At 38.3% G+C, this 26,068-nt stretch overlaps 1 protein-coding gene across 3 annotated transcripts in view; it reads left to right on the top strand.

Moving 5' to 3' along the window:
- The window catches only part of METAP1D (methionyl aminopeptidase type 1D, mitochondrial), a 74,770-nt gene extending 49,127 nt beyond the window's left edge, over positions 1-25,643 (top strand). The window contains exons 1-10 of one of the 3 annotated variants that reach the window (XM_058549251.1): positions 6,249-6,484; positions 7,894-8,051; positions 10,052-10,201; positions 11,618-11,766; positions 12,356-12,398; positions 15,713-15,876; positions 22,647-22,744; positions 24,066-24,113; positions 24,990-25,068; positions 25,199-25,643. In XM_058549251.1, coding sequence (XP_058405234.1) covers positions 6,397-6,484; positions 7,894-8,051; positions 10,052-10,201; positions 11,618-11,766; positions 12,356-12,398; positions 15,713-15,876; positions 22,647-22,744; positions 24,066-24,113; positions 24,990-25,068; positions 25,199-25,277 — 1,056 coding nt within the window. In that variant the 5' untranslated portion in view covers positions 6,249-6,396 and the 3' untranslated portion in view covers positions 25,278-25,643. The other 2 variants (XM_058549253.1, XM_058549252.1) reach the window with 2 other exon arrangements.
- The last annotated feature ends 425 nt before the right edge of the window (positions 25,644-26,068 follow it).

A 26,068-nucleotide genomic window follows, 5' to 3' on the forward strand; every position in this document is an offset into this window, starting at 1 on the left:
ATCCACTCTTCTCCTTGTAATGGCATCTTAGCTTGAAATCCGGGAAGCAATGGTGTGTGGTGTCCATGTCCATGATTTCCTGAATTGGAGAGAAAGTGTGGAAAGCATCTGGGGAAAAGGAGGCTCTTTACCAGCCTGTTTCCTGTAAGCTCGATTGGAAGACCTTGTCTGTGCAAATAGATTTCAAAATAGAGCCTGCCCTTTGACTGTCTCCATAATTACATGGCTCGCTCTGTATTTTATTTGGCAGCCAGAGCAGTTAACCCCTGGAAGGAAGGGGCTGATGGCATGGCCAGCTTGGCTCCCCAGACATGTCCATGGGAATGAATAAACCACTGTTTGGAGAAGCCCATAGCTAAAAACACACCAGAATAGTCTTTAACTGAACTGAAACTTGTAAAAAACAAGTTTAACAATGTTTATTATGATTGGTTTAAAAACTTTCTTGGTCCTTCTTGTGTAGATTTTAGAGGTATTAATTAATTTAAAAAAATTGGGAGTTGGAGGAGTTCCTTGTTGCTTTGATGTAATCAACATCTGTCAACAGAATGAATTTGCTTTTGTTTAGTTTCAAGGGCCCTTGTCCTTCGGCTTTGCCCAATCAGTATCTGCTTCAGCCTGGGGCATTCCCCTAGCTATTTTTTTTTCCTTCAACGAATGCATAGGTTATTTCTTGTGAAATGTGAGCTTCTCTTCTGCTTTATAGTCTTCTTGAAATGGGAAGGAACCTTCAATCTTTCTCATTTACTTTTGAAACACGTACATCTTAGTACTAGATTATAAAAATCAATGAGAATTATATCGAGTGATGCAGACTATCTAATTTTCCTTTCACAATATTTGTGCAAGTTATCAAACCCATCAAGCAGACAGTCAATGTTTTAGGTCAAGAAATATGAGGCATGGATGCATCTGCAGTGTTCTCTTTTGGACTTGGAGCACACAGTGCTGTAAGAGCCTGCACTCCTACTCTGGGTAATTGGTTGGAGTTCATGAAGTGTGATCTTCCTGTGGTTCTAAATCAGCACCTTGAAAATGTATTTCTATGGTACAGTCCCTTCTGAGCCAACTGTGGGAAGCAATATTTCTAAAGAGTTAAAAATACCTCAGTTTGCTGTTGCAAAGTAAGATGCTTTTTTTAAAGTTAATGTATTATTTAAGCAAATCATTTGGTTTGAAATTAAAATTATCAATGAGTGTAAGAGCCATATTTGAAAATGAATTAGCAAAACGATGTTTTCTCTCTTAGTAATCATAAATCATTTAAATCTGGCAGGCATTCCTCCCTTCATCCAAAATAATTGCCTCCATTTGTAAAATCAATTAGATGTTGATATGCTATAAATAATAGTTTTGTTACTAGACTTTGGCATTTACTGATCATTATGAAAAAATATATTCAGTAAGATATTTTACAGGATGTGTTTTAAATTACATATTATCTCTGGTTGATATTGTTAGCTAACGTAAAGTAGTACAGGTTACTTTATTGTGTTGTTTTCTACCCAGATATTTGATACCTCTGAAATGTAACATATCTGGGAGTTGATGGCACGCCGCAGGCGGAAAGTGCTTGCCTGGAAACATACAATGAAAAATATAGGTGTTGGTAGCCCACACTTGAGTACAAATCTACTTTGTACAGTTTTACAATTGCTTAAAATAATAAGCATTTTAAATGTCTCTTTGAAAGTTCATTCAGGCCTCTCCCTTAAAAATACTTGTTGACCAAAAGAAAACTCACGTTTTCAAGGGTAAAATCGGCTTAATTAAGGGTCATTAGTAGAGGTGCGCGTAAAAACCCAGGGCTCAGTGAGTGAAATGGAAGCGTTTCATTATGTCGTATAGAATGCATGAGCAGATAACAATTAAAATGGACCCTGAGTAAGAGGCCAATAAATACAGGGCATGTTGCGTGCAGCAACGTGAGTTATTTAAAATGCGTACCTCCCGCTATCGTACTTGAATTCTATATTCCCACCTTTCAGACTTAATCTGTAAAGGGAAATAAAATGCAGCTTTTAGAAATTGATGTTATTTCCAAATATGAAAATATTTAAAACCTTAACCTAGATTTACATTGCAAATACAGTTTTAAAATATGAAAAACGTGCTGCAGGATCCAGAGGACATGTACCAATTTCAGAAGGCATTCAGGCCGCACAGTGTGCTCTTCCGTGGACTGAAAGAAGCAGTTGCCTATAATTTTCAACGTTCAGTTCAAACTAGGCGCTGATAGAATTTTTGTGACACTGAAAATAATTCTTATTATTACCTTTGATAAAAGTAAATATTCTAGGATTCAAAACAAATGATGTGTAGCTTTACTGCCTAAGGAAACCCTGTATAGAGTTTCTGTTACGTAATCAACAGTAACAACACTCACTCTGATCATGTCTCTTAAGATCAAATTAGTCCAAAGCAGCTCCTTGCTAATCTGGGGTTCTCCTACTTTGCTGAGGTTTCTGATGATTTTCTACTGGCGTCTCCTAAACTTCAGATTAGTCAACTTGTCCCTTGCAATAATTAGTACACACCTAAACCTTGTTTCCTGAAAATAGCTTTAACAAAAGAGGGTGTAGTGTGGATTCTGGGTAAATGATTGTGCCCAGAAGACAGAGAGGCCAGTCCTGTGGCTGATGGACACCTGGCTGGTATCTCTGCCTCTGATGATGAATGTTATGCATCAAGTTAGCTGTAACATTGATGGGAGCAAGAAGGAAGTTAGATGTAGTTATAATAAGGTATCAGCAGTGCTTTTATTTGTGTGTTTATTTTAATTGAGATATGATTGACATATAACATTGTATTAGTTTTAGGTGTACAAAGCAGTGCTTTTATAAAGAAGGGAAATTTATAGAAAACTCAAACTTTTTCTAGAATGATTTGTAGCGGATACTGTAGTTTGGTTATCCTGCGACTCTAAATATAATTGGGACTGGGGATTTTAATTTTGCTCACTCTGTATTTAGAAAATTTGTTAATCACTATTTATTAATTACAATATGATAAGCAAAGTTGAGGATCTTGCCCCCTCCCTCCCATTGCTGCATTAATTGGGGGACCATTGTCTTCTAAAGGCGTGTATTGACTTAAGCCCATTTCTTCATTTCACCTGTGAAAACACTAGATTTTTTTTTTTCTGGTTTCTAATGAATAGTTAGTAGAATAAACACGGTGTGGTACCTTATTATCCTGTTACTTTGTGACAACATTTATAGAGTGTCTTTTATCAGATTGAAAGAAAAGATTTTGCTTCAAATAAAAAACTATCTTACGAAGTGGAATTGCTGTGTACACAGCAAAACCATAATTGTCAACAGATTGTGAGATGTTCAGACTGTTCCCGATGTTGAAGTCATGTGTGGGTGTGCCTGCATCTTCTCAGCAGCGAGCCCATCATTTGGCAGGACAGGTACATTGGCAAATCTGTTCATCCTAGAAGTGAATATCTCAAAAGCCTCATCCAGATATCCTAGTAGAAGCCTGATAACTTCACGCCTGAAGTGTAAGTACATAGAAAAGATTCCTCCTATAATGACTGTGTACTTGAACTTGATAATACTGATAAAGATGATCTCGCTTTCCTGTAATCAGCCACATTGAAAAAAATCTTCGTGAGTCCTAAAATTGATCAGAGTCTACATTATCCCATTGCTTGGAATGTAGCATGACAATCAGATGCTGCTAAATGAAGGCACAAATGTCAGGGCTGAAAGAGACCTCAAAGATTATGAAGTCCAGCTCCCTCATTTTACTAAATAGGCCTTTGTATCAGTGGGTAGTGTCTGTGAAGTACTCAGCACAGAGCTTGGCACCAGGAAGCTCTCAGCCATGTTCACTGTTACTGTTACTGCTTGAGATCACATAGTTAGCTTGTGGCAGGACCAGGTGCAGAACCTTAGCTCCAAGGTGCCATCCCAGGCTGTGTCACTCTGGCCTGTTTTTCGTTACGTGTATCACCATCTCATATAATCTAATAATGTATTTGTTGGTTTGCTTCTTGTCTGCGTCCCACCACAGATTATAAGCTCCATGAGAGCAGGGACTTTGTCACCTGGTTCACTTTGTGTCCAGAGCGTGGCGTATAGGAGGAGCTCAGTAAGAATTGTCAAATGAAAGAATAATTAAATTCAGTGGCCCACAGGTAAACATGTCAAAGAGTTGAGAAGGGAAAGGAAAAGAAATTAACATTTATGGAGCACCTACTTTTTAAAGATGGTTTACATGTATACGTATCTTAGCTAATGCTCACAACAGCCTGGTGGTGAGGAAAGTACTACTATTCTATGTAATGGTGAGGAAAGTGGGGCTCAGAAGTTTTGGCAAATTGGATCTGTCTGACTTCAAAGCCCATTCTTTTCACTACTGTTATGCTGCCCAATTAGATCAGTTCTAAGAATTTTCAGGAAAAGTATCTTCGTTCTAAATGTTGGCTGGTTCCATGATATTTTTTTCATGATTGAAAAAGAAAACTTTCCTCAAAATCCAATCCCCGAAAAAACAGATTCTACAGCAAAGCATTTTAGCTAGTCGAGCCCCTGCACACTGTTGAAAGGCAGCTTGGAGTGACAGACACTGTCCTGGGTTTGGACTTGGAGGACCTGAGCTGGGGCCAGCCATTGATCACCAGAGGTGTGGGCCTTAGTTCCTCATCGGTATCGTGACGTCGACAGCTGCCTGCCTGCCTGACAGAGTTGGTAAGAGGTGATGTATGTAGACACTTAGTGCTATGCTTAATCAAAGAAAGTGGCCGTTAAATGTTAACCACTACTATTACTGTTTCTATTAGTGTTATCATAGTTAATAGTAATCATGATACATACTTTCCTCAGAATGGAAACACTTGTGAGTTTGTGTCTTCCCTGTGGTCCTACCCAGGGATACAGTTAGCCCCCGCCAACCGCCTGGAGTCATAGGTTGATTCCACCTGAGTCTTTACTGTGCTTTAGCTGGGACCCAGATTTTCCATTCCATATCCACAGACTGCCCAACCAACTTCTTCAGCCACCTCACTGAAGCATGTGTTTGGTCAGCAAAGGGAGCTTGGCTTGAGAGAGTGGATTGATTAGGTCAACCTGTCACCACTTTTTGAAAAATAACTTAATAATAGTAGTAACTCTTAATAGTTTTATGATGCCTTTTACATTTTCTAGGTGTTTCCACGTGTGTTAGCTCATTTTTTCTCATGCATGTGAGAGAAGTATACTTTGTGGAGGCAACTCGGCCTGCTTTCCCTCAGCCTTGGCACATACATGTCCCTGGGGAAGTTACTTTGCTATGTATGCCTCAGTATCTTCAACTGTGGAATGGAGTAATAACAGTCATAACTCATAGGATTCTTGTGAAGATTAATGAGCTAACATATGTAAAGTGCCTAGTACAGTAATTGACACAGAATAAGTGCTCAATATTAGAAGCTATAGTGGAGCCCATGTTTCTTTCTGATTTTACTTTTTGAGTGTTCTTGAAGGAACTATTGTTTATTGGGCGTCTACTAAATGCAGGGTGCTTTCACATTCTTTCACCTGCTTTTTCACATATTCCGACTAATTCTCACCTAAGACTCAAAAGAAGCAGCTTGCTCAGAGCCACATAGCTAACAAGTTTTAGAGCTGAAACAGAAGTCCAGGCTTCTGCTTTCCAGCCATGTGCTTTCCTTAGGATACTACCCTGTTCCTCATATACCAGTTGACAATCCTAGGGCTGGTGGTGATGTATTTAGGGAAATATTGTGCTTTGCAAGCTTTAGGGAATATGTACTGCCTCTACTGAACACCTTTGTTTTTTTTCGCTGAGGAAGATTTGCCCTGAGCTAACATCTGTGCCAGTCTTCCTCTATTTTTTAGTATGTGGGCCGCCAGCACAGCATGCCTGCTAACAGAGCAGTGTAGGTCAGTGCCCGGGAACCGACCCCGGGCCACTGAGGCAGAGCACACTGAACTTAATCACTAGTCCACTGGGGCTGGCCCCAACATTTTATTTTTAAAAGATGTGATATTACTGCCATGTTGTCTGGTATTTGGAATTGTTTAAAATAATACCAAAACACCTCTGTAAGTTTGATTCAACATATTATGTAAATTCAACTTTATGGAAGAACTTAATTGAGTGAAATTTATGACACTGAATCACTGACTATTGGGGTTTGTTTGCATCTGTGTCTTTTTTCAGTTCACTTGGAGGTCTTGATTTTGGAGGCCAGTACTCACCTGCAATTCATGTTTCCATTATGTTTCACAGCTGAAAGGTTACTCTAGGCCAGTAATTCTCAAACTTCAGTGTGCATCAGAACCACCCTGAGGACTTGTTCAAGCACAGATTGCTGGCCTCATCCCAGAGTTTGAGTCAGTAAATTGAAGAGGCGCCCAAGAATTTGCATCTTTTTCCCATGTGATGCTGATATGCTGGCCTGGATACCACATTTTGAGAACCAGTGCTCTAGACCAGGAGTCGACAAACTTCTTCTGTAAAGGGCCAAATAGTAAATATTTTAGGCTTTGTGGGCCATATGGTCTCTGTCACTACTAATCTGCCACCAGCCATAGGTAATTATAAGCGAATGAGTGTAGCTATGTTCCAATAAACCTTTATTTAGGGGCACTAAAACTTGAATTTCATATAATTTCACGTTACAAAATATTATTTTTCTTACAATTTTTTTCTAACCATATATAAATGCAAAAATAATTTTTAGGTTGTGGGATGTATGAAAACAGGCAGCAGGCCAGTTTTCGCCTTTGGGCTGTAGTTTGCCAACCTCTGATGTGCAAATATGACATGTTGAGGAATTTTTAAACTATTATTTTAATTATAAAAGTAATACAAGTGAACGGTTTAAAAAACCTAACAGTATAGAAGAAAATAAAATGAATCAGGAAGTCTTCCTCCCCGCCCCCAGTCCCAGTCACATGCCCCAGAAATAACCACTATTGATGAATATCAGTTTTCAGGAAATTTATAGGCATATAAAAGCTCATATAAATGGATAAGCTCTTACATTAATGGGCTTTTTATACATGTTCTTCAGCGTTTGCTTTTCTCCTAACAATATCAATCGTAGAGATGATTTAGTTTATTCTCTAACAGCTCCATAGTTTTCTGTTGTGTAGGTATACCATAATACTATATTTAACCAGTCCCCTGTTCATGGGCGTTTGGGTTATTTTCCATTTTTTCTACCACAAACAATGCTGCATGAGGATGCGTGTTCATACATCCATTGTTGCATAGTATCCGCAAGGTCAAGTCCTAGGAGATGAATTGCTGAGTCAAAGGATACGTGCATTTAAAATTTTGATAGATATTTCTGAATTCCTTGTGGATGCTTTAGCTCTTTGTCATTTTCTTTCCAGGATACACCCTACATTTTTGCTATAGTCTTTATCTGACTCGGGCGTTCATCACAATGAATTTCGGTATAATGCCTCGCTGCGCGTGAACTTAACACAGAGTGGTAATCCTATCGAGGGCAAAAAGTGCAGCTGGCAATTTGTCCATGATTCTTCAAAGGAAAACGGCTTTTTATATAAAGCCACCCAAACAGTGCCCTGAATCTAAGGTCATCCTGGACATTGCCGCGAAGGGTACCACAGCAGAAACTGTTCTTTTTGCAGACCTGGTGGTTCGCAGATGTTTCTATGTTTGCTTTGCATTAGAGTAGAGTTTTCCATTGTCAAACATTTATGTAAACATAGTATTAGCTAATAAATATGCTGTGCTCTTATTGTACTAGAACTCAGAATACCACTGCTTTCCTGTCTATTTGGGGCTTTTCCTTTTGGAGGCAATAAAGGATTAGAACAATGATTTAATAGACAATGCAACATCTTAAAATGTGGTACCATGTTAGGTTTTTTTTTTTACTTAAAATATGTCTATTTCTGCTCATAGGTTGTCATAGAATTTTGTCTTCACCACTCGATCATATCTGCTTACACAAGCAGTCAAGCAGTCAACAAAGAAGAAATTTCTTTTTCCAGAGACAAAGAGAGATTTCACACAGTATAGTTTTGCCGGCTGCAGTTTCTTCAGCGCATCCAGTCCCTAAGGTACTGTATTGCCTATTATCTGCTGCTTTTTCCAGCCAAGATAAAGGTTACCTGCAGAAGCAATCAAGTGTTTTTGCACCTTTGATTTCTGAGCCATATGAATCATAATTTTTAAACTTGTTTTGTGATTTAAAATTGTGATTGAGAAGTTTTAACATCCTACAGTTCTATAACATTAATTTTTTTAAATAAAGCTCTGAGCTTACAACTGCTTAGCTTATTTAGAATTAAAATTTCTATCATGAAATTTTCTATATTAAATTTCTAACATGAAGATAAAACTACATGTATATAGTTTCCTAACTTTTTTAGAGAAAAAAAAAATTGACTGTAAAATTGGGATCATTCAAGAGAGATTACTTGAAACTAATACACTAGATGTTTTTTCCTAAAGCCTGCTCTTATACTTTCCATGTTATTAATGCTGCTCTCTTTGAATCCTCCTTTAGAGTAAATTAAATAAAATGTCTTGTCTCAGAGCATTCTTGATTTTTTTTTCAGAGATTACTATTCTGTGGAAAGACAACCTATCCATTTTTCAAAATGCAATACAACCGAGGTGCGTGGGTCGTTTAGGAAGATCAAGAGTAGCTGAAAGAAATATAGATTTGTCACAAAAATCATCTGCTTTTCCCCTCTTATGCGTTTTTTTTTACAGTGTACCCACATTAAGTATATTGTACTCCCTAAAGGTGAGTGGCCCATTTTTGTGGCAAGGGCTGACGAGACAGGCCACCAGAGCCCAGAGTATGTTCCTGGTATTTCCTTAGTAGGAAAGAAAAAGAAATCTCCGGAGAGGTGAATGTATTGTTTTAGAATTTCAGTGACAGTCCAACAGTCCCTCTGCCAGTAGTTGTATCCCGGCCAGGTCACAAAGCAGAATGGCGACAAGAACAGAGTCTGTGGGGGAGACCGGGTGAGCGTTTGTGAGCGCTGGTGGTGAAGCCATTGGAGAGTAGGTGCTCATCCAGAGCTCAGCTGTGGCAGCCCAAGCAATGGCATGACCCGTATCAGAAAGGCCCATCTGAACCTGAGAATAAGTGAAGGTCCTTAAATCCTGCGTGATGCACTTCACAAAAAGCAGAGCCCTCACCTCAGCCCTTCCACAGTTGCTACGGTGTCAATTGAACAGTGTTATGTCCCTCAGCTTCCTGTCCCCAACTGCTGTGTAGCCTTACTGGGTACTGTTCAACAAGGCTTATTTAGCAGTTTCCTTAAATAGTTTGTAAGAGCTGTGTAAAACCTTGGGCCTGAAAGAAGGTCTGTGTGTGAGATAGTATTGATTTTCTGAATACTGCCCATGGATTTAAGTAAGTGGTGGAGAATGTTCTACAAGGGTGATCAGAGTTAAATGTTTTGAGTTTTAGGGGTTTTTTTGTTTTTGACAAATAATGGAAATGTTCTAGGTATTTTTATGTACTTAAAAGAAGAGGAAAAGAAAGCTGTTTTGTTTTGTCCTCTAGTCCCTTCTTAGTTTGGGTACAGTTGCCAAGTGTAAGAAAAGTGTACATGTAATAGGTTTCAGCGGACCTGACAGTCAGCCTTCTACGTGTATTCATTCAGAGAGGGTGTTGTGAGCTATCCTTTGCATAAATTTTATCTTTGTGTTAAGAAGATGACAGTGCTCTTAATTAGCCATTTGGCAATTTGGAAGCTTGATGCTCTTTTTCATCAATAGCAATATACTTCTAACAGGGTTGGGAGGAGGAAGAAAAGAAAACTACTGTTTGTTTTGACCAGAAGTCTACTTCAGTCCAGTTTGACTCAAAGCACAGTAAGGTTAACAGACCATCCAAAGGCAGCACTAACAGGCAATGTTAAGTTCAAAAGGGCAGGGGAAGGAACTGGGGGCAGCCTGGAGGGTCTGTTGTGCTCGCTTCGGAGGTCGGTGCTCCGGCAGGAAGGGCACAGCTTTATGAAGCAGGAGGCTGTGTCTGAAAAAATGATCCCATTGTCGCGCGCTGGGTTCTGATCTTCGTTTTCAATCCTTTTTCTTCCAGCACATAAAGAAGCCAGACTATGTGACGACAGGCATTGTACCCGACTGGGGAGACAGCATAGAAGTTAAGAATGAAGATCAGATTCAAGGGCTTCGTCAGGCTTGTCAGCTGGCCCGTCGTGTCCTCCTCCTGGCTGGGAAGAGCTTAAAGGTGGCGTCTCCCCAAACCTCGGAAGGACTTACATACTTACAAACTTACAGAAGGACCTGTGCCCTTTTTGCTTCTTTCCCTTCAACTCTTCTTTTGTACATGTCTAATGTGTTAAAAATCAAGTAAAGCCTTCAGAGGGGGGAAAGGGATTTTATTATTATATGTGTTTATTCAAGAGATAATTTAAAATCCAAATTCAATTTTTAGTAGAATTCTGAAGCTGCTTTGGGCTCAGTCAGCCTATCCAAGTTGATCAATGACACACAGCTTTGACTTTTGCCCCTGTCCTCCTGCCTGTAGTTTCTGCTTTTATTCTCCACGTTATTTCTGCGTGCCTGAAGAGTTGCTCTGCCTCATCCTTTGTCTCCTGTTTTCTTGCATTAGCTCTGCAAGGAAAGATCAGACCAGATACACAAAGGTATAGGTAATATAGCAATGGAATTATGTACAACTATCTTACTATAGGATTTAGTTCTTTCAGAATAATCTGAAACACCCTACTTTATAAGGATCATGAAAGAAAATATGGGCCTGTAGTTTCCAAAAGGTGGGCAGAATTTAGGAAGTCAGACTCAACAATGAAATCACTTAGGGTATCATTGTGTTATAGTAATAGTAATAAACTTGTTATAGCAACATAACTAAGCATAATGTGAATATAAAATAGCACAAAGAAAATTATTGAAGAAATAGTTAATTTTTAATAAAATATTTTGTTTTAGAATTTTTTTTAATGAGTTTATGGAGATAGTCTTCATGTGCTCACAAAACTCGATTTTAGTTTTCTTTTAGTTTGGGAGCAATTGGATACCTTCTAGTAAGGGAAAAATATTTTTAAAAACATTGATTTATTTAGGCATGAAAGAAATCAAGATTAGTGAAAATCAAATCTCTACAAAATGTATCAGACTGAGTTTTTAAAATGATGATCTGTAATCTCCATGCCATTGCTGCAAAACCCATGTAATGTTTCAGTGAGATAAAAAGGTGGAGGTTGACCTACTTTTCAAGCTACGCATCTAAACTGAAGATCCTTTTGAGAATTTATGTGCTTCGGTTAGCCCAGGGCACTAACCATTGAGGAAGAGGAAGAAATTGCCTAAAAACATACTTTTGAAATCTTCAGGCTAAAAAGGTGTCATATCATTTAATGACTCACAAGTGATTTAAAGGATCTTAGAGTTTAAAAATTTCATTTCCTAATAGTCCATAACACCATCATATACCCAAATCATTGTCAGAAGTCACAATTTAGGATTTTAATGTTAATCATAATTAATTAGAGTATTATACCACAAGTTTATCACAGTAACTTTATACAGTCTCACCTGAAATTGCTGTAGCTGTAGGCATAGTCAGTAAATACAGGAAATGTCTTCAACTATTGCTCCACAATTTCTTTATTTAATATTTTAGGTTGACATGACAACTGAAGAGATAGATGCTCTTGTTCATCAGGAAATCATCAGTCATGATGCCTATCCTTCACCTCTAGGCTATGGAGGTTTTCCAAAATCTGTTTGTACCTCTGTAAACAACGTGCTATGTCATGGTATTCCTGACAGGTATTCATTGCTTAATAACATATTGTTCCTTGGGAAACTAAAACATGAAACTGAGATCTGTAACATATGTTGAAAGACACTGTAGTTTAATTCAAACCCACCTGTAAAATTTTGAAGCTGATTACGGTACAACAAAAATTTTGAAGTATTTTGCTTTTAAATGGATGTAATACCACCATTTAATGTTTGTGAAAGCAGTACGTAATCCAAAAAAGTCGTTGTGCATTAAATATTTCTTTACCTATTTAGATTTTAACCATATAAATGATAAAAATCTAAATGTAGGCCAATATTGGTTATCAACTTTTGTTTTGGCTCTTTGCAAAAATTGAGGTAACTAATAAGTACATGTTTTTAAGAATAGCAGATTTTTAAACAATGCAATATGGTTCATATGATGTATTTCTTGTAAAATTTGATGTGACTAACATAACTTACATATTGGATATAGTTATTCCATTTATTCCTTCTCCACTCCCAATTACCATTGCGACTCATTGGGTTTGTGATAGTAGTCATTAGGTATTTATTTTTATATTCCTTTTATTGAGATCTGTCTATCACCACTTTTTTTCTGTTTATGTTTCAGTCGACCTCTTCAGGATGGAGATATTATCAACATTGATGTCACGGTGAGTAAATCATATAAAAAATACTCTTTGATCAACTTCAGAATGGCTGGTAGCAACAGGAAGAATTGTGGATTGAAAATGCAAACTGCACTGGTGGAAGTGCTGTTTACTTCTAGACCCAGACGCAAGCAGCTGGTTTCCTTTTTTGTCTTTAACTCTGTGTTTATTCCAAGTAAACCCAGGCCTGACTTGAATTTAGGGCTGGAATCAGATGCGCTGAGATCAATGTTGGCCTAAGTGAAATGTCAACCCAATCCTGCTATGTGTCATGTTTTTGAGAAGGTGTAATTGTTATTGATCCACTGTGTAGTTAATGCAGAGCTCCACAGCACTGGGCAGCTGCTGAAGCTAGATATGTATGAGATGAGCTAACTCGAAGAAAGCCAGCATTTTTCCTTCACTCTGCCAAGATTGATCTTCCTCTTCCTGCTGATTTTGAGTGGGGCCTGTCATTATCTTACTCTGTCATTAGGGGCTACATTGGCCTGTGTGTGTCAGTCTATTTGGACAGCAGCTCTTTTGCTAGCAGTGTTCCTGATATTTATTAAAATCCCTGAAGGTAACGTCGTGTTCCATTTCTGGTATAGACAGCCTTGAACTCGAAGTACACAAGCAGAGTGGTTTTCTCTCTGAACTTAAGTTTTCTCCAAATGGTTAACAGCCTTTCTTTTAAATAACAACCCAAAGTAATGTAACATAGGAAGTTCAAACTGTGCAAGCTCTAACCTTTTCTAATTTTCTTAGCCTTTCACTATTCTCAGACTGGATTATTTGTGCGTTGGCACTTATTTTACTGAAAAATTTTGCAGTGGTACCTTTGTATTACATAGATTGTAAATAAGTTCTCTACATCTGATGATTAATAAGTTCTAAATAAATAAATATAATTTAATCATCTGATGAGAACTAGTTGAGATAGACGGGCGATGTTCAAGGAGTACAGTGTCTATTAATGAGAAAATATTTTTATAGTTATTTTATATCCAGACCATGAAACTTAGGTAGGAATGGGAATGAGGTAGAAATTGTGTCCAGTAGTTGAGTTCAGTCGGATTTTTAGTTGTTTAAATTAATTCTCTCTCTTTTCCTCCTATCAGTTTGTGTGAGGATATAGCCAAAGATTCTTTTATTGCTGCTGCTCTTTCCTGTATCATTTTGTCCTACTTAGAATATTTAAACATTTGCTCCACATGTATTCTGTTGGTATCTTTCCAACTCAGAATCCTGTAGAAGGAGGTATTTTATGAAGTGTGCCTGAAATAAAATCTTTTTCACGATATACTTTTGTTTTGGATTGTACCTGATTTGTGGGTTTTACATTTAGTATCTCACCTAATCACCCCGTAACAAAATATTGCTGCTTTGAATGAAATCAGCATACTCTTCCCTACTGTTTCCACTGTGTCCAAAGAGAATATTCCAGGCCTTTTCTAAGTTTCCTGAATATTTTTAATGAACAATTCCATTTATAACATTCAAATGATTTTACAATTTCAAAACTCATAAAGCAAAGTGAAATATTTTCAAGTGTCTAGAAATGTTAAGGAATCAAGGAAACGTATAGGTCAATCTCTTAACAAATTATATTTCTTATGAAATATTGTAAGTGAAGGACTCCATTATTAGATCTTATGCTTTTATGAGAAAATACTGATTGCGTTATATAATTGTTTATATCTAGTATATATCACAAGAAAATAGACTTCTTTACCGCTTAAAAGTTGAATGTTAAAAAATAGACAATGCAATGCCCATAGTAGTTGCTCAATAAAACTTTGTTAAATAAATGAAGTACAAAACTAGTTTGTGAGTACAAACAGTAATTATAGATAACTGCCATAGACTTTCAAAAGTATTTTATTTCCATATATATATAGACTCTTTAAAGTAGTCATTTTGAAAGCTAGCAAAAAGTAATAAGAAAAGGCAAATAAAGATTTTTAAAAATACATTTTTACTTAAATAGCAGTATATAAATATTGAGTTACAAATTTTTTTGAATATTTACCCTTATTTTTGCTAATGTTATATACTTGTGTATAAAATCAAAACTTGTACTTGGATTGCAAATGGGCATAAATGTATAAAACACTACTATATTGCAAGCTAAATTGATATAGTAGAGAAAACACCCGATTAGAAGCCAGTAACCCATTGTATTAATCTGGATCTCTCTCTTATGTTCTGCCACTAACCTTAGACAGGTTACTCGTCTATGCCTCAGTTTCTTGACTTATAAAGTGAAGATATAATAAAGACCTTTCCTGCTTCCCTAACAGAGTGTAAGAGAGTATTTTTTAAAATGCAGAATAGCATACAGATTTAAGACATTAATTTGGTATTAAAACAGACAGAAAGCTCAGATAAATATCTTTTTTATACCAGTTTCTACATTCTGCTTCTTGAGAAAGAGAAATGTGAAAAATAATTACATAGGACAAATTTATGCAAAATAGCAAATTCCACACTACATCAAAGGTTCAATATTCAACTAGTCTCCTCTGCCTTCTATATTTATTATGGTGTTTGATAAATATTGATTTTTATGATGAATCTGGTGTTTTTCAAGATCCTACAGGGCCTTTTGAATCATTAAAGACTGATAAAGTTATATTTTCTGCAATTTTATTCTTAAGCCTGTTTTGTTATAGTATTCTAACTCTTTAAAAAAATCCATGTATAGTGTTTTGTGTTGACATTCTGCTATCCGGAACATTTGATTAAGATTTCACTTCTAGACAGGATTTTTCTATAACATATTTCATTCCTATGTTGAGCCACTTCAATTCTTGGAGCTAAATTCTCCTACTGTCTGATATAATACTGACATGGCTATCTTATTTCTTCTTGTCATTATCTATCACCTCCAAGTATAGAACTGGTAAATAAAAGATCAAGTATCTTCATGACATTGAAGAAACTTTTCACTATGTTAGATACTTCTGGGTTCTCTAAACCTATTGTCGTAATTGTGGGTCAAGGTCTTTGGTCACTAATTTTTGCATATATAGTGTGTCTTCTCGGAAATAAAGTGAGGAATCAAAATGTTACAATAGCGTTGCTGACTGTAATGCCGAAATAGCCATACTAGCCACTTATTTATTTTTAAATTTTATAATATCATTGCATAGCTTCATCTTTTGAATTTCTGTAAGGTTTCAGTATATCTATTTCTTTTTTTGTAGGTAAACTTGAGATTAATTCTGAAAGGGAGAAACACATGAATCTACTAAACACATAAATGAATACAATGTATACTTTGGAGAGTAGATTTTTAAACAAGGACGTATTTTAAAATTTCTGCCTGTGTTTAGGTCTATTACAATGGCTACCATGGAGACACCTCTGAAACATTTTTGGTGGGCAATGTGGATGACTGTGGTAAAAAGTTAGTGGAGGTTGCCAGGAGGTGTAGAGATGAAGCAATTGCAGCTTGCAGAGCCGGGGCTCCCTTCTCTGTAATTGGAAACACAATCAGGTGAGCCTTACACTGACAAGTGAAGGGAGGGTTGGCAAATGGTACAAAGGTTATTGGTGCCTTGGTATAAAGTTGATGACATGTTTTATGATTCAGAACCGTCATTTCAGTCTGATATCAGTATGCGACCTGCCAGGCTGCAATGTTGTTCCTTGGGTTTAAAAAAAAAAAAAAAAAAAAAGATTTAAAAAAGTGAATTATACCAGGGTCAGCAAAGAAACTTACAGGAGCAGCAAGCAATATTTATATGACTGCTTTAGTTTAAGCCTCATATGTTGGTCTGTAGTGTTCCTTTACTCAAAATCATACCAAACACAGAAGAAAGTACCTAAGAGGGGGATAAGCATCCCAACCCTTGGAAAATGAGACAGGAGAATAAATTTCATAAAGGAATGAAGGGAAACATATTCCAATGATGCAAAGATAAAAAGTGTTAACTCAAGCAAGCCTCACCTTTCAAATTAGTGGATTAGCAAACAGCCTGAAAGGGTGATCTGTCTTTTTTTCTGTCTGGTTCATTTTTTCTGTAAACCATTGTTTCTTTTCATGCAGTATTCTGTGCTTGCTTTTTGAGTGTATGTGTATTTCCTGAATTCAAGACTTTTCTTTGTAATCTGTTACCTACTTTTAAATCGTTTTTTCTCCATAACTGTTTTGAAGTAGACGCGCAGAATATGTGTTTTCATTTAAAAGTAACGCGTTTTGTTAAAGATGATCACATCAGTACCTTTTAAAGTACTGTTCTCATTAATACAAACCATTGAATACTTCCCGTTTGTCCAAAGGATGGAAGGCTTAGTTACCTTGAAAAGATGCTGCCTTTTTTTCCTCGTAAGCCTTCAAATACTTTAAGAAAAAAGGCAGTAAAATATCAGTTAAATGTATTTATGGCTTTAAAAATATTGTAACAGTGTCTGAATCAAACTTTAGTAAAATCTCTTTGGGTTATATCTGAGAAGCTTTTATTGAAGACTTTGAACAAAATTGTGTTTTTGACAGTTTTAAATTATAGGCTAACTAGCCTGGGAAAAAAAGATAGTGTCTCTCTGTTCTTTCATAGGAAATGTTGAATCAGACCCCTACTGGGAAAAGAAATTTAATGCATATCTCACTATCTTACTGTCCATGAATATAATAGAAATGAATTCAAAATGCAGTTATATTTTTGCAAATGGGATGAGTCGATAGATGTACCTCATATTTTTGAACACCTAGGGTTCAACAAATTTACTGGTGGTGCTCTTGCATTTTAACAAAATTTATTCTTCAGTAGAAGGGGGCAGAGAACACTAGATTCTTATTCAAGCATTCTGTCGAGCTCTGCATTCATGGCTGTGTCTAAAGGGCATGTCAGCCTTTGATTCTCTCTGAGAGGTAATTATCCTTTTCCTGTCACGGAACAACAAATGATAGCTAACTACAGAGGCACATTTGCAGTAGTCACATTCATCAACTGCAGAAAAAAAAATTCAATTTAATTGTGCAACACAGCTGCACATGGGCTTTTGAGCATTTCTGTTGTTCTCCCTGTCTCGCTATTCCTCCCTCCAGATCTATTTTTTAAACTTTTTTTCTGGTTATTTTTTCCCCTTTTTGTCTCTTCTTCCATTTTTACTCTCTGTACTTTCTTGTTAAAGTAATTTTCCTTTGTGGCTCTCATTCTTTTTTCCCCATTGAAGGCTATGAATGTAGAAAATTATCACAATTACTCATATAATTGAGCCTCTTTGTAGCAAGTGCAACTCCAGTAGCCTTTCTCCATCATGAAAATGGTTTCATTATAGGGTTTTTCATATTCTCTGACACCATCTACACAGAGGAACAGGCGTGCAGATGAGATGTACTAGGAACAGGCTAGATCAGTAAGGTCACAGTAGGAATAATTAGCTCTGCTATGGAAAGAGCATCTAGGCCTTTTACTGCTACATAAATGTACTGTCCGTGGCTTTTAGTCACAAAAAAACTTACTAACAAATGGAGCTCCCGCCTACTACTTTGAAAAAAAGATTTGTATCAACACTACAATTTTCCATCATTAAGACTAATAACACAGAGCCTAGTATACATCAAGGGGAATAAAAAGAAAAATCTCACATTCAAGTGGCGGCTGGGTGCTGACCTTTGTTCGCTTTTTTTGTGTACGACTTAACTCTTTACAAAAAAGAGCCACACGCCACACCAACACGCAGGTGAACTCCAGCCAGTACTAGCAAAGCATAGCATTCAGTCGGAAAATCTGATAAATCTCCATGCAGGATAATGCATTTCATTACATATTCACTACATTAATTCTAGCTACATAAAAAAAGAAGAAAAAGAAGAAGAGTAGAATTGAAAGTGACGTTGGATTGTAGCTATCTGGATGCAAAGGTCAGTTTTTGAGAGCGTGAATCTGCATTTACAAGCTCCTTTGAAAACCAGATCGGTCCCAACAACTGCACTCACAAAACTATGAGGAAAATAACAGACAATGAACTTTTTACTTTTACCCTAATACATTTCATTATTTGGATGGTGTATGTCTGCCACTAGGAAGGAAACTGGCCCCAATTGTAACAAACGTTTGTTCTGATGTGTTAAGGCAGTGTTTCTGGACATCTATTATTTCGCCTTTTCTTATTCAGGCAAAATCTCAAGGGAGTAAATAAACAATCTCCGTCTTTAAGCTAACAGTACTTGGAATCATTATAGACTGAAGACTTACAAACATCTTTCAACTCAGTCTCATTTATTTTAAGATATTCACCATCTTTTGCATAGCCTCCCTCTACTGATACACCATGGAAAGAACATTCAAGCATCTTTTATTAGTATTATGTTACCAAAAACCTAGTAATCTTTATAGGAAATTCTGAAATTCTCTGAAACCTAAAGGATAGGATGATATATCTGAAGAAGTATTGGCTAAAATAGTTTAATGAAAAGAGTTCTCTAGGTGCCCTTGGCTTCGTGAGGGATGGCTAGCGATCTTTCGGTTATAGAGTTATTATACTCACTGTACCTCCATTTGCTTTAAAATATTTCTAAATCTGTATTGTAATTATCTCTAGAGATATGATCTGTATATATGAGAATATTGTGAATGTGTAGATTCATGCATCACAAATATGTGACAGTTCAATCAAAAATAATTTAAACTTATACTTGTAAATGTCATGATGAAAGTATCAATAAATGATTTTTAATGTTTAATTCATAAGTATATGTTTTGATATTAATTAGAAGAATATAAAGCAGATTTTTTAAAATAATCTCTTTCTATTAGATTATGCACATTTAAACAATAAGTGGCTCAGGCAAAATAAGTCATTTTAATGTCATCTGTGATGGATTTTTCTTGACAGCTACTGTAAATTACAATTACACTGCTTCTCTCTGCACATGAAAGTAAGCATTGCAATAAATTATCTTTTATTTCAATCCATCATGTCTGCTTTTCAGAAACAGAAAACCTCAAATAAAAGTTTAGCACTATTGTAAGAAAAATACAGTAATTTGTGATCCAGTTTGAAACAAAAAAATGTACCACTCTTTTGCAAAACATTTGTTGGCTTTCAAAAATATTACTAATTGTACTTCAACATTCCTTATCATTAGAGGGAATCCCTGGACTTGTGCATTCCTTCATTCAAATACTACTGCTTAAAATAAAAATCTGAAAAGATTAAAGTAAAATTTCATAACTTAGAAAATCAGGTGCCATTTGAGATCCTTTCATTAGATATGTGATCATTTAGATATTAGCGCTGTTTATAGGATTCATGTAAAAATGGAAATAAAACTGTTTCCACGTGCATTTTTATTTCTTTAGAAGAATATATACTGAAATATAGTACTCCTTTGCCTTCTTGGGGAATGTATTCTTAGTCGTAAAATGTAGTTGAAATGTATTAAGAATTTTAATTTATCTAGACAATATTTCAGTTGAGGAAAACTGCCTCATGAAAAGGAATTAAACTGAAGAAAATGGTCATAAGATGAAATTCCTTGAGAGATTTCTCTTTCAACTATTACCTATAACTGAAACATGAACTGTAATAATACAGTATAATTTAAAAGTAAGCTCATAAACTACTTTTATACACCTTCTTCCTCCTCTCCTCTCCCTCCCCAAATAATCCATATGAAAGTCTTCAAATCATAAATGTGCCCAGGCTCATGGGTAAGTGTCCTAGTGTCTTAGAGGATTTTTAGTGAGAGAAAATCAGAACAGAAGAGCTAATACCAGGAGAGTTCTTTTCAGTCAATCTCAGCAAAAAGAAGGCAGATTTCATTGGTGAAATGTCCAGGGCAAGAAGACCCTTGTGCTCAGAAACAGGTCATGGCCCTGAGACGGCTGGTGTTGGGGAGCAACTGCAGCAATTCTTGGGCACCCCCACCTGCCTAGAATCAGGTAAATAATGTTGTGCTTCCCATGTATTCCAAAATAGTAGAAGGGGCGTGGCTTTATATAGTAATTAAGAACATTAATGAGATTTTATCCAATTTAGTCCCAGTAGGTATGTGTTAATAAGCTAACTACCAATCCAAAAGGAAAATACCCTGAAAAGCAGACGGAAGTGTATCCTTAGCTCTTGGGAATCAAGCATTGAGATGGGTGCTCAACCAACGAACTGAGGGAAATTTGTCCTGTTCTTTTCCTCATTCCACATGGCTGTGAAATCCTCTGATCTTTGCATCCATGACACACACATTCTATGATACTCCTGTAAGCAGAAGTTCCAGAAGAATCCAGGCAGTAAATTGTTGTAGGAGAATGCACTCAGATATCTTTAGCCACCTAGTAATTGCACAGCTTCTTTTGTGAAGAGGAATGAGAGGTATGATGGGGGGAGGGACCCCAAGGGTTTTCAGAGTGGGCTTTCTTCCTCTCCTCTCATCAGAAATTAAAATGAAGATTGCCATTGTCACACACATTTAAGATGTAGCTGTGATGCCTGCCAATCAGTTAGGGCCTTAAAAACATAAAAGTTTCTTCTTTTTAAGAAAAGAAAATAGGAGAACAGTTTATATTGAGTGCTCTAGAATCGTTGAGGTTTGTTGGGACGGGAGTAACGTAATTTACAGGTTTAGGTAAAACTCATTGTAAAAAAAAATCTAGGTCATTATATCTTATTTAATAATCTCTCTCCCACCTTCTATCCATGCTCTGTCTTCAGTCTCTAATCAGAAATTGTGTGGTTGGAACCTTGGAAGTTGTTATACCTCCTGCCCAAAGTGCAAAGACACACAGAAATAACCATAATGTACCATTTAAGAGATAAAAATGTTGACTTATCATTTCTGTCCTCAATACATGCATAGTTTACCTATTTCTGCACTGTCGGTTACATGGATTAAATCTGAATGAGAGGCTGCCTCTCTGCTGTATAAACTGTGTAAAATATATATATATAAAGTGACATTCTTCTGGTCTAAGTGAAGATTTTTTACAGGTCTGGAGATGAAGGTTAAAAATGTTTAGAGAAAAGTATATTGACATGAGTGCTTGTAAAGATGCTGGCTAAACACCCTTGAGTTCATGTTAAACTAAACCGAGGGTCTGTTGGAAACTCAAGTTTGGGAACTAAGAGCTTTGGTTTTGTTCAGAATTTAAATAGTGGTCCTGTAAATCCCAATCCGTTGTTATAGTTAGGGTTAAGGCAACATGCCCTTCACCCACATGAAAATATAAATTGTTGATGGTACATATGTTCTTGTCTGTCTGGTGCTCCCAGAAATAAACAGGTGCACCTGATGCCAAAAACAACTTCTTAACCTTGTAGATGAAGGTTTTAGGGTTGGATTCTATGTGCCAGATTTCATTTACGTATATGGGATAGATGGAACCCCCGAAATTTGCGTGTAGAAATAACTAATGAAGTATTAAGAATTAGGAGTCAGGGGCCGGCCCTGTGGCTTGGCGGTTAAGTGCACGTGCTCTGCTGCTGGCGGCCCGGGTTCGGATCCCGGGCGTGCACCGACACACCGCTTCTCCGGCCTCAAGGCCGCGTCTCACATGCAGCAACTAGAAGGATGTGCAGCTATGACATACAACTATCTACTGGGGCTTTGGAGGAAAAATAAATAAATAAAATTATAAAAAAAAAAAGAATTAGGAGTCACAATGCTAGCTTCTGTTAAGCATCACAGTGATTAAAAAGCATTCTTTATGAATCTTGTTAATGGTGTAGGTCTTGAGTGGAAATCCCAAACGATCACAAAGTTTTGGAGTGTTTCAAGAATATTGACAAAGCCGATTTGACCTTTTGCGTGAGTGTGTCTGTTTGTAAAATGTATAATGTTTTGAAATAGACCAGAATAAGGGAACTATGAAAGTCACATTTCTAGATTGTAATTTTTTTCTCTGTTTTGTTTCTAAACCAGTAGTAATTTGCGCAGTCTTTTTGTGAAACCCCATACAAACCAGGCAGGTTTTTGTGCCCTGCATTATATGCACATGTATCTTGGTTATATCGATCTATATATGTGTACATGCACACTCAGTTGTTGTGTAGAAGTGGCCTTCGTTGAATGCTGTACTGAGGTAAATGAAACAAACTACTGTGTTAGATAAATACCTTTTTTTTTTTTCATTTATCCAAAGGGAGATGTTACAAGTAATGGGAAAAATTTAAATTATTCCAGAATAATGAAACATATTGTTATTATCTGACTCTAAACATAACTGATTTTTTTTTCAGAATATTTTACAGTGACTTTGTTTTATCTATGTATGTATTCAAAACTTATCTAATTTAATTAAATATTTTGTTTGGTTACCTTTAAAGCCGCATAACTCATCAGAATGGTTTGCAAGTCTGTCCACATTTTGTGGGACATGGGATAGGATCTTACTTTCATGGACATCCAGAAATTTGGCATCATGGTAAGAAAATTCATTTGGGAGCTGTTTATTGAATGGAATCAGAATAAGGCAGTTTTGTTCCTGAAGCTCTTCCTCTAACTTTGATTCCACATTATCATCTTCTTGTGTGTATATGTGTGTGTATGTTGTGTGTGTGGGAGGTCTACTTAATGGTAACCAGCATATTACTGTGTAACTGGATTAGAGCCTAGCAGTTTCAGTCCCAAAATAAGGTTTATCTTGCTTTTTGTCTTCTCCTGAAGGGTGATGGCTGGAAGGCACAGGGGATATTTGTCTAGAAAAAGTTACTGAAAACAGAACACTGCATGAAGGTCCCAGCAGCGTGCACACATGACTGTTGTCTGTTTTCCTTTTTCTGCCCCCTTCTCTAACTGCTGACTGTTGTGGTTAAACTTCATTACATCCTACACCGCGTTGACAGCTGATGTATTTAGCAGCATGTACTCTTTAGTGATTTCTAGATTATACCCACCCGTGTGTGCCTTCCCCAGAACCTCCTGTTTTACACTGCCTGTGCGCTCCCCACAGTGAGAGGCAAGGGTAGGCCACAAGGGCTGGGGGAATTTGGGTAGGATGGGCGGCAGTTCCATGGAGTGCCCCCAAAGGAGGGTGCACACGTGGTCGGGGACTGAAGGAAAGTTGGTCTTGGGGCCTTGACCTGAGTGCTTGGGGTGGGAGCAGTCCCTGGAGGAACTACTGCCTGGAACCCATTCCCTGGAAGATCCCTGGAGACCCAGCAGGTCAGAACTCCCTTTGGGCCAAAGAGCCCCACCTGAAGCAGCTCAGAAGGGTCCAGGCGGGAGTGCAGAAAGGGCCTCTCAGGCATATGCCCCACCCAGCGCCAACACTTGGAGTTATTTGAAGTCATCCATCTTCTTGCCTCCTACTCCAACCTGCACCTCAGGTGACTGCCTTCCCTTTGCATCAGTTCCCCAAGATGTCTTTCTCTTTAGGATAGAGTAGGGGGCAAGGCCCAGGACTCAGTGAAGCCAGGAGACTTTGCAGCAAGTGGCCAGGGGACAGTGGGGGGGGGGGAGCAGACAGGTGTCTAAAACACCCAGGCTGCTCCCTCTAGGCCTTTGTGCAACCTCCTCGGGGGCCTTGACCCCAAGTGCAGAAAATGCAAAGGCTGAGGCCTAGGAGCCCTGTGTTTAACTCCTGGGTGGTAGCCACACCCAGGATTCTAGAAACCTCCACCCTTCCTTCTACCCTAAAAGGAATAAAATTACCAAGTTTTCAGAGCAGCCCAACCCCTCTAATTCTGTTTCTTTCCTTCTGTTTCCCATTCCCACTCCCTCTCCCCATGTGTTCTGTTTTGCAGCGAATGACAGCGATCTACTCATGGAGGAGGGGATGGCGTTCACCATAGGTCAGTGCCCAGCTCCTCTTCAGAAAGCGGTGGCTCCTGGGCAGAAGCAGCCATGCTGGCCTAGGCCAGGCAGGCCCGTGAAGGACTAATAAAGCCAATCAGCGTAATGAAATAATTCAGATGCATAGTAAATCTGATTAAATAATATCCTCGAGCCCCATCTTCCTAAATCAGATACTTACCGACACATTTAGGAGACGGCAGCCGTCCAACCTCTAATTCTGTTACCAGCATAATGTAGTGTTTGGTTTTTTTGGTTTTGTGGGGTTTTTTTTCCATTAACACCCAGTAACTAGAGGCAATTATGTCCCTTGCTCCCTGACAGCAAGTGGCATGTACTCTCTGGTGGCCCATTCCTGGCTGATCATGTGATTGGTATCACCACCAAATTCCAATCACCTAAGACCCGAAGGCGTCATATTTCTGGCTGTGGGACTTAATGGAGAAGCAATTAGAGTGAAATAAGAAAATTGTTATTTGCTGATTAATGAACATTTTGAGCATGTTTTAAAAATTCAAATATTTTTAAAAACTGGCTGGTATTTATGAGAGGGACTGGTGTTTGGGTGGTTATTATCCACGGGGTCCTAATTAAGTCTTGATTAAAATGCCCTTTTTTCTTTAAAAAATTACGAACTAGGCAACTTCATACATTTTTGAATGCCGTAGCACTTCCTCTCCCTACTGTTTAGTTTGTGGTATACTATGTAAGCAACATCAATTATCAGCCCTTTCGAGATGACAACATGAACCCTTGGGGGGAGCACTTTGGGGGAGGGAGGAGAGCCTTCTTATTCCCTTTTTTGATAATCAGCCGAAACAATGTTTGACAAGAATATGATGAGATCACCGCAGTAAATATTTTCCCTCTTACAGAGCCAATCATAACCGAGGGATCCCCTGAATTCAGAGTCCTGGAGGATGCATGGACTGTGGTCTCTCTGGACAATCAAAGGTGTTTGCTTTCTGCCCTGCTGCTTTTCAGTTGTGTGGGAAGGGAAGGTTGGTCCGACGGCGCTGGCGAGCTGCTGCTCCGGCCTCGCCGGCGCTCGCGCGCGTCCTGACGGCTGCCGCGTGTGTTTCAGGTCCGCCCAGTTCGAGCACACAGTTCTCATCACGTCGGGGGGCGCGCAGATCCTGACCAAACTGCCCCACGAGGCCTGAGGAGCGGCCCGAAGGTCGCAGAGGCTGGGCGCCTTTTTTCCTAAATTGCCGAAATCCAGCTGGAGAACTTTTAGAAGAAACAGGCGGACGGCAGGTCGCGCACTAACCTATCTAGCACCTGGTAGCGTCTTGGAAAAAGCCAGGGGGGATTGGGGGCAGTTGGGAACTCAGATCGGAAGCCCTGCCTTGGACCTGCGGCTTCGGAGAGACGGATCCCTCTGCCGGGCTCGGCTTCCCAGCGCGGGAAACGGTTCCGGAGGGAAGTGGGGACGCCCTCGTTTGGAAGACGAGGGATTCCTAGGGATGCATGGTTTTCTCTTTCCGTTGTCTTGACTCTGCCCAAGTAAAAAGCTTTCACCTCTTCAAGCCATTGTGTCTGCGCTCCTTGCGTCTCTGACAGTTACTAGGGGAGAGGGTTGGTGGTTGATTTTTGAGTCTCTGAACTTTTCAGACGCGCGCGCGCAAAGAAAAACCCAAGCCCAGCTGTTAGCTGGGAATTTTTTAAAAGTCTCTTTTTTCCCCCTGTGGATCCCACATTGGCTGGCTTCGAGGGCTCTCAAAGAGGCCAGCTGCCCCCCAGTCCTTACGGTTCTTTCCCCTTCATAGCTGCTTTGCGATGAAAGGATTAACTTGCGAATGGAGGGGTTGGTTACAAACATTTCCTTGCCTGTGGACCCTGGGCCTGGCCCTTCTGCAGGGCTTTATCAATCCAAAAACATGACTTTCCAGGTCCCCTGCTCCTCCTTCTCCGCCAGGAGTTACTTTTGAGAGAGCCTCACCCCCTCCCCCAC

Source organism: Diceros bicornis, chromosome 10 (genome assembly GCF_020826845.1).
Source record: "Diceros bicornis minor isolate mBicDic1 chromosome 10, mDicBic1.mat.cur, whole genome shotgun sequence".
NCBI classification, from domain to species: domain Eukaryota; kingdom Metazoa; phylum Chordata; class Mammalia; order Perissodactyla; family Rhinocerotidae; genus Diceros; species Diceros bicornis.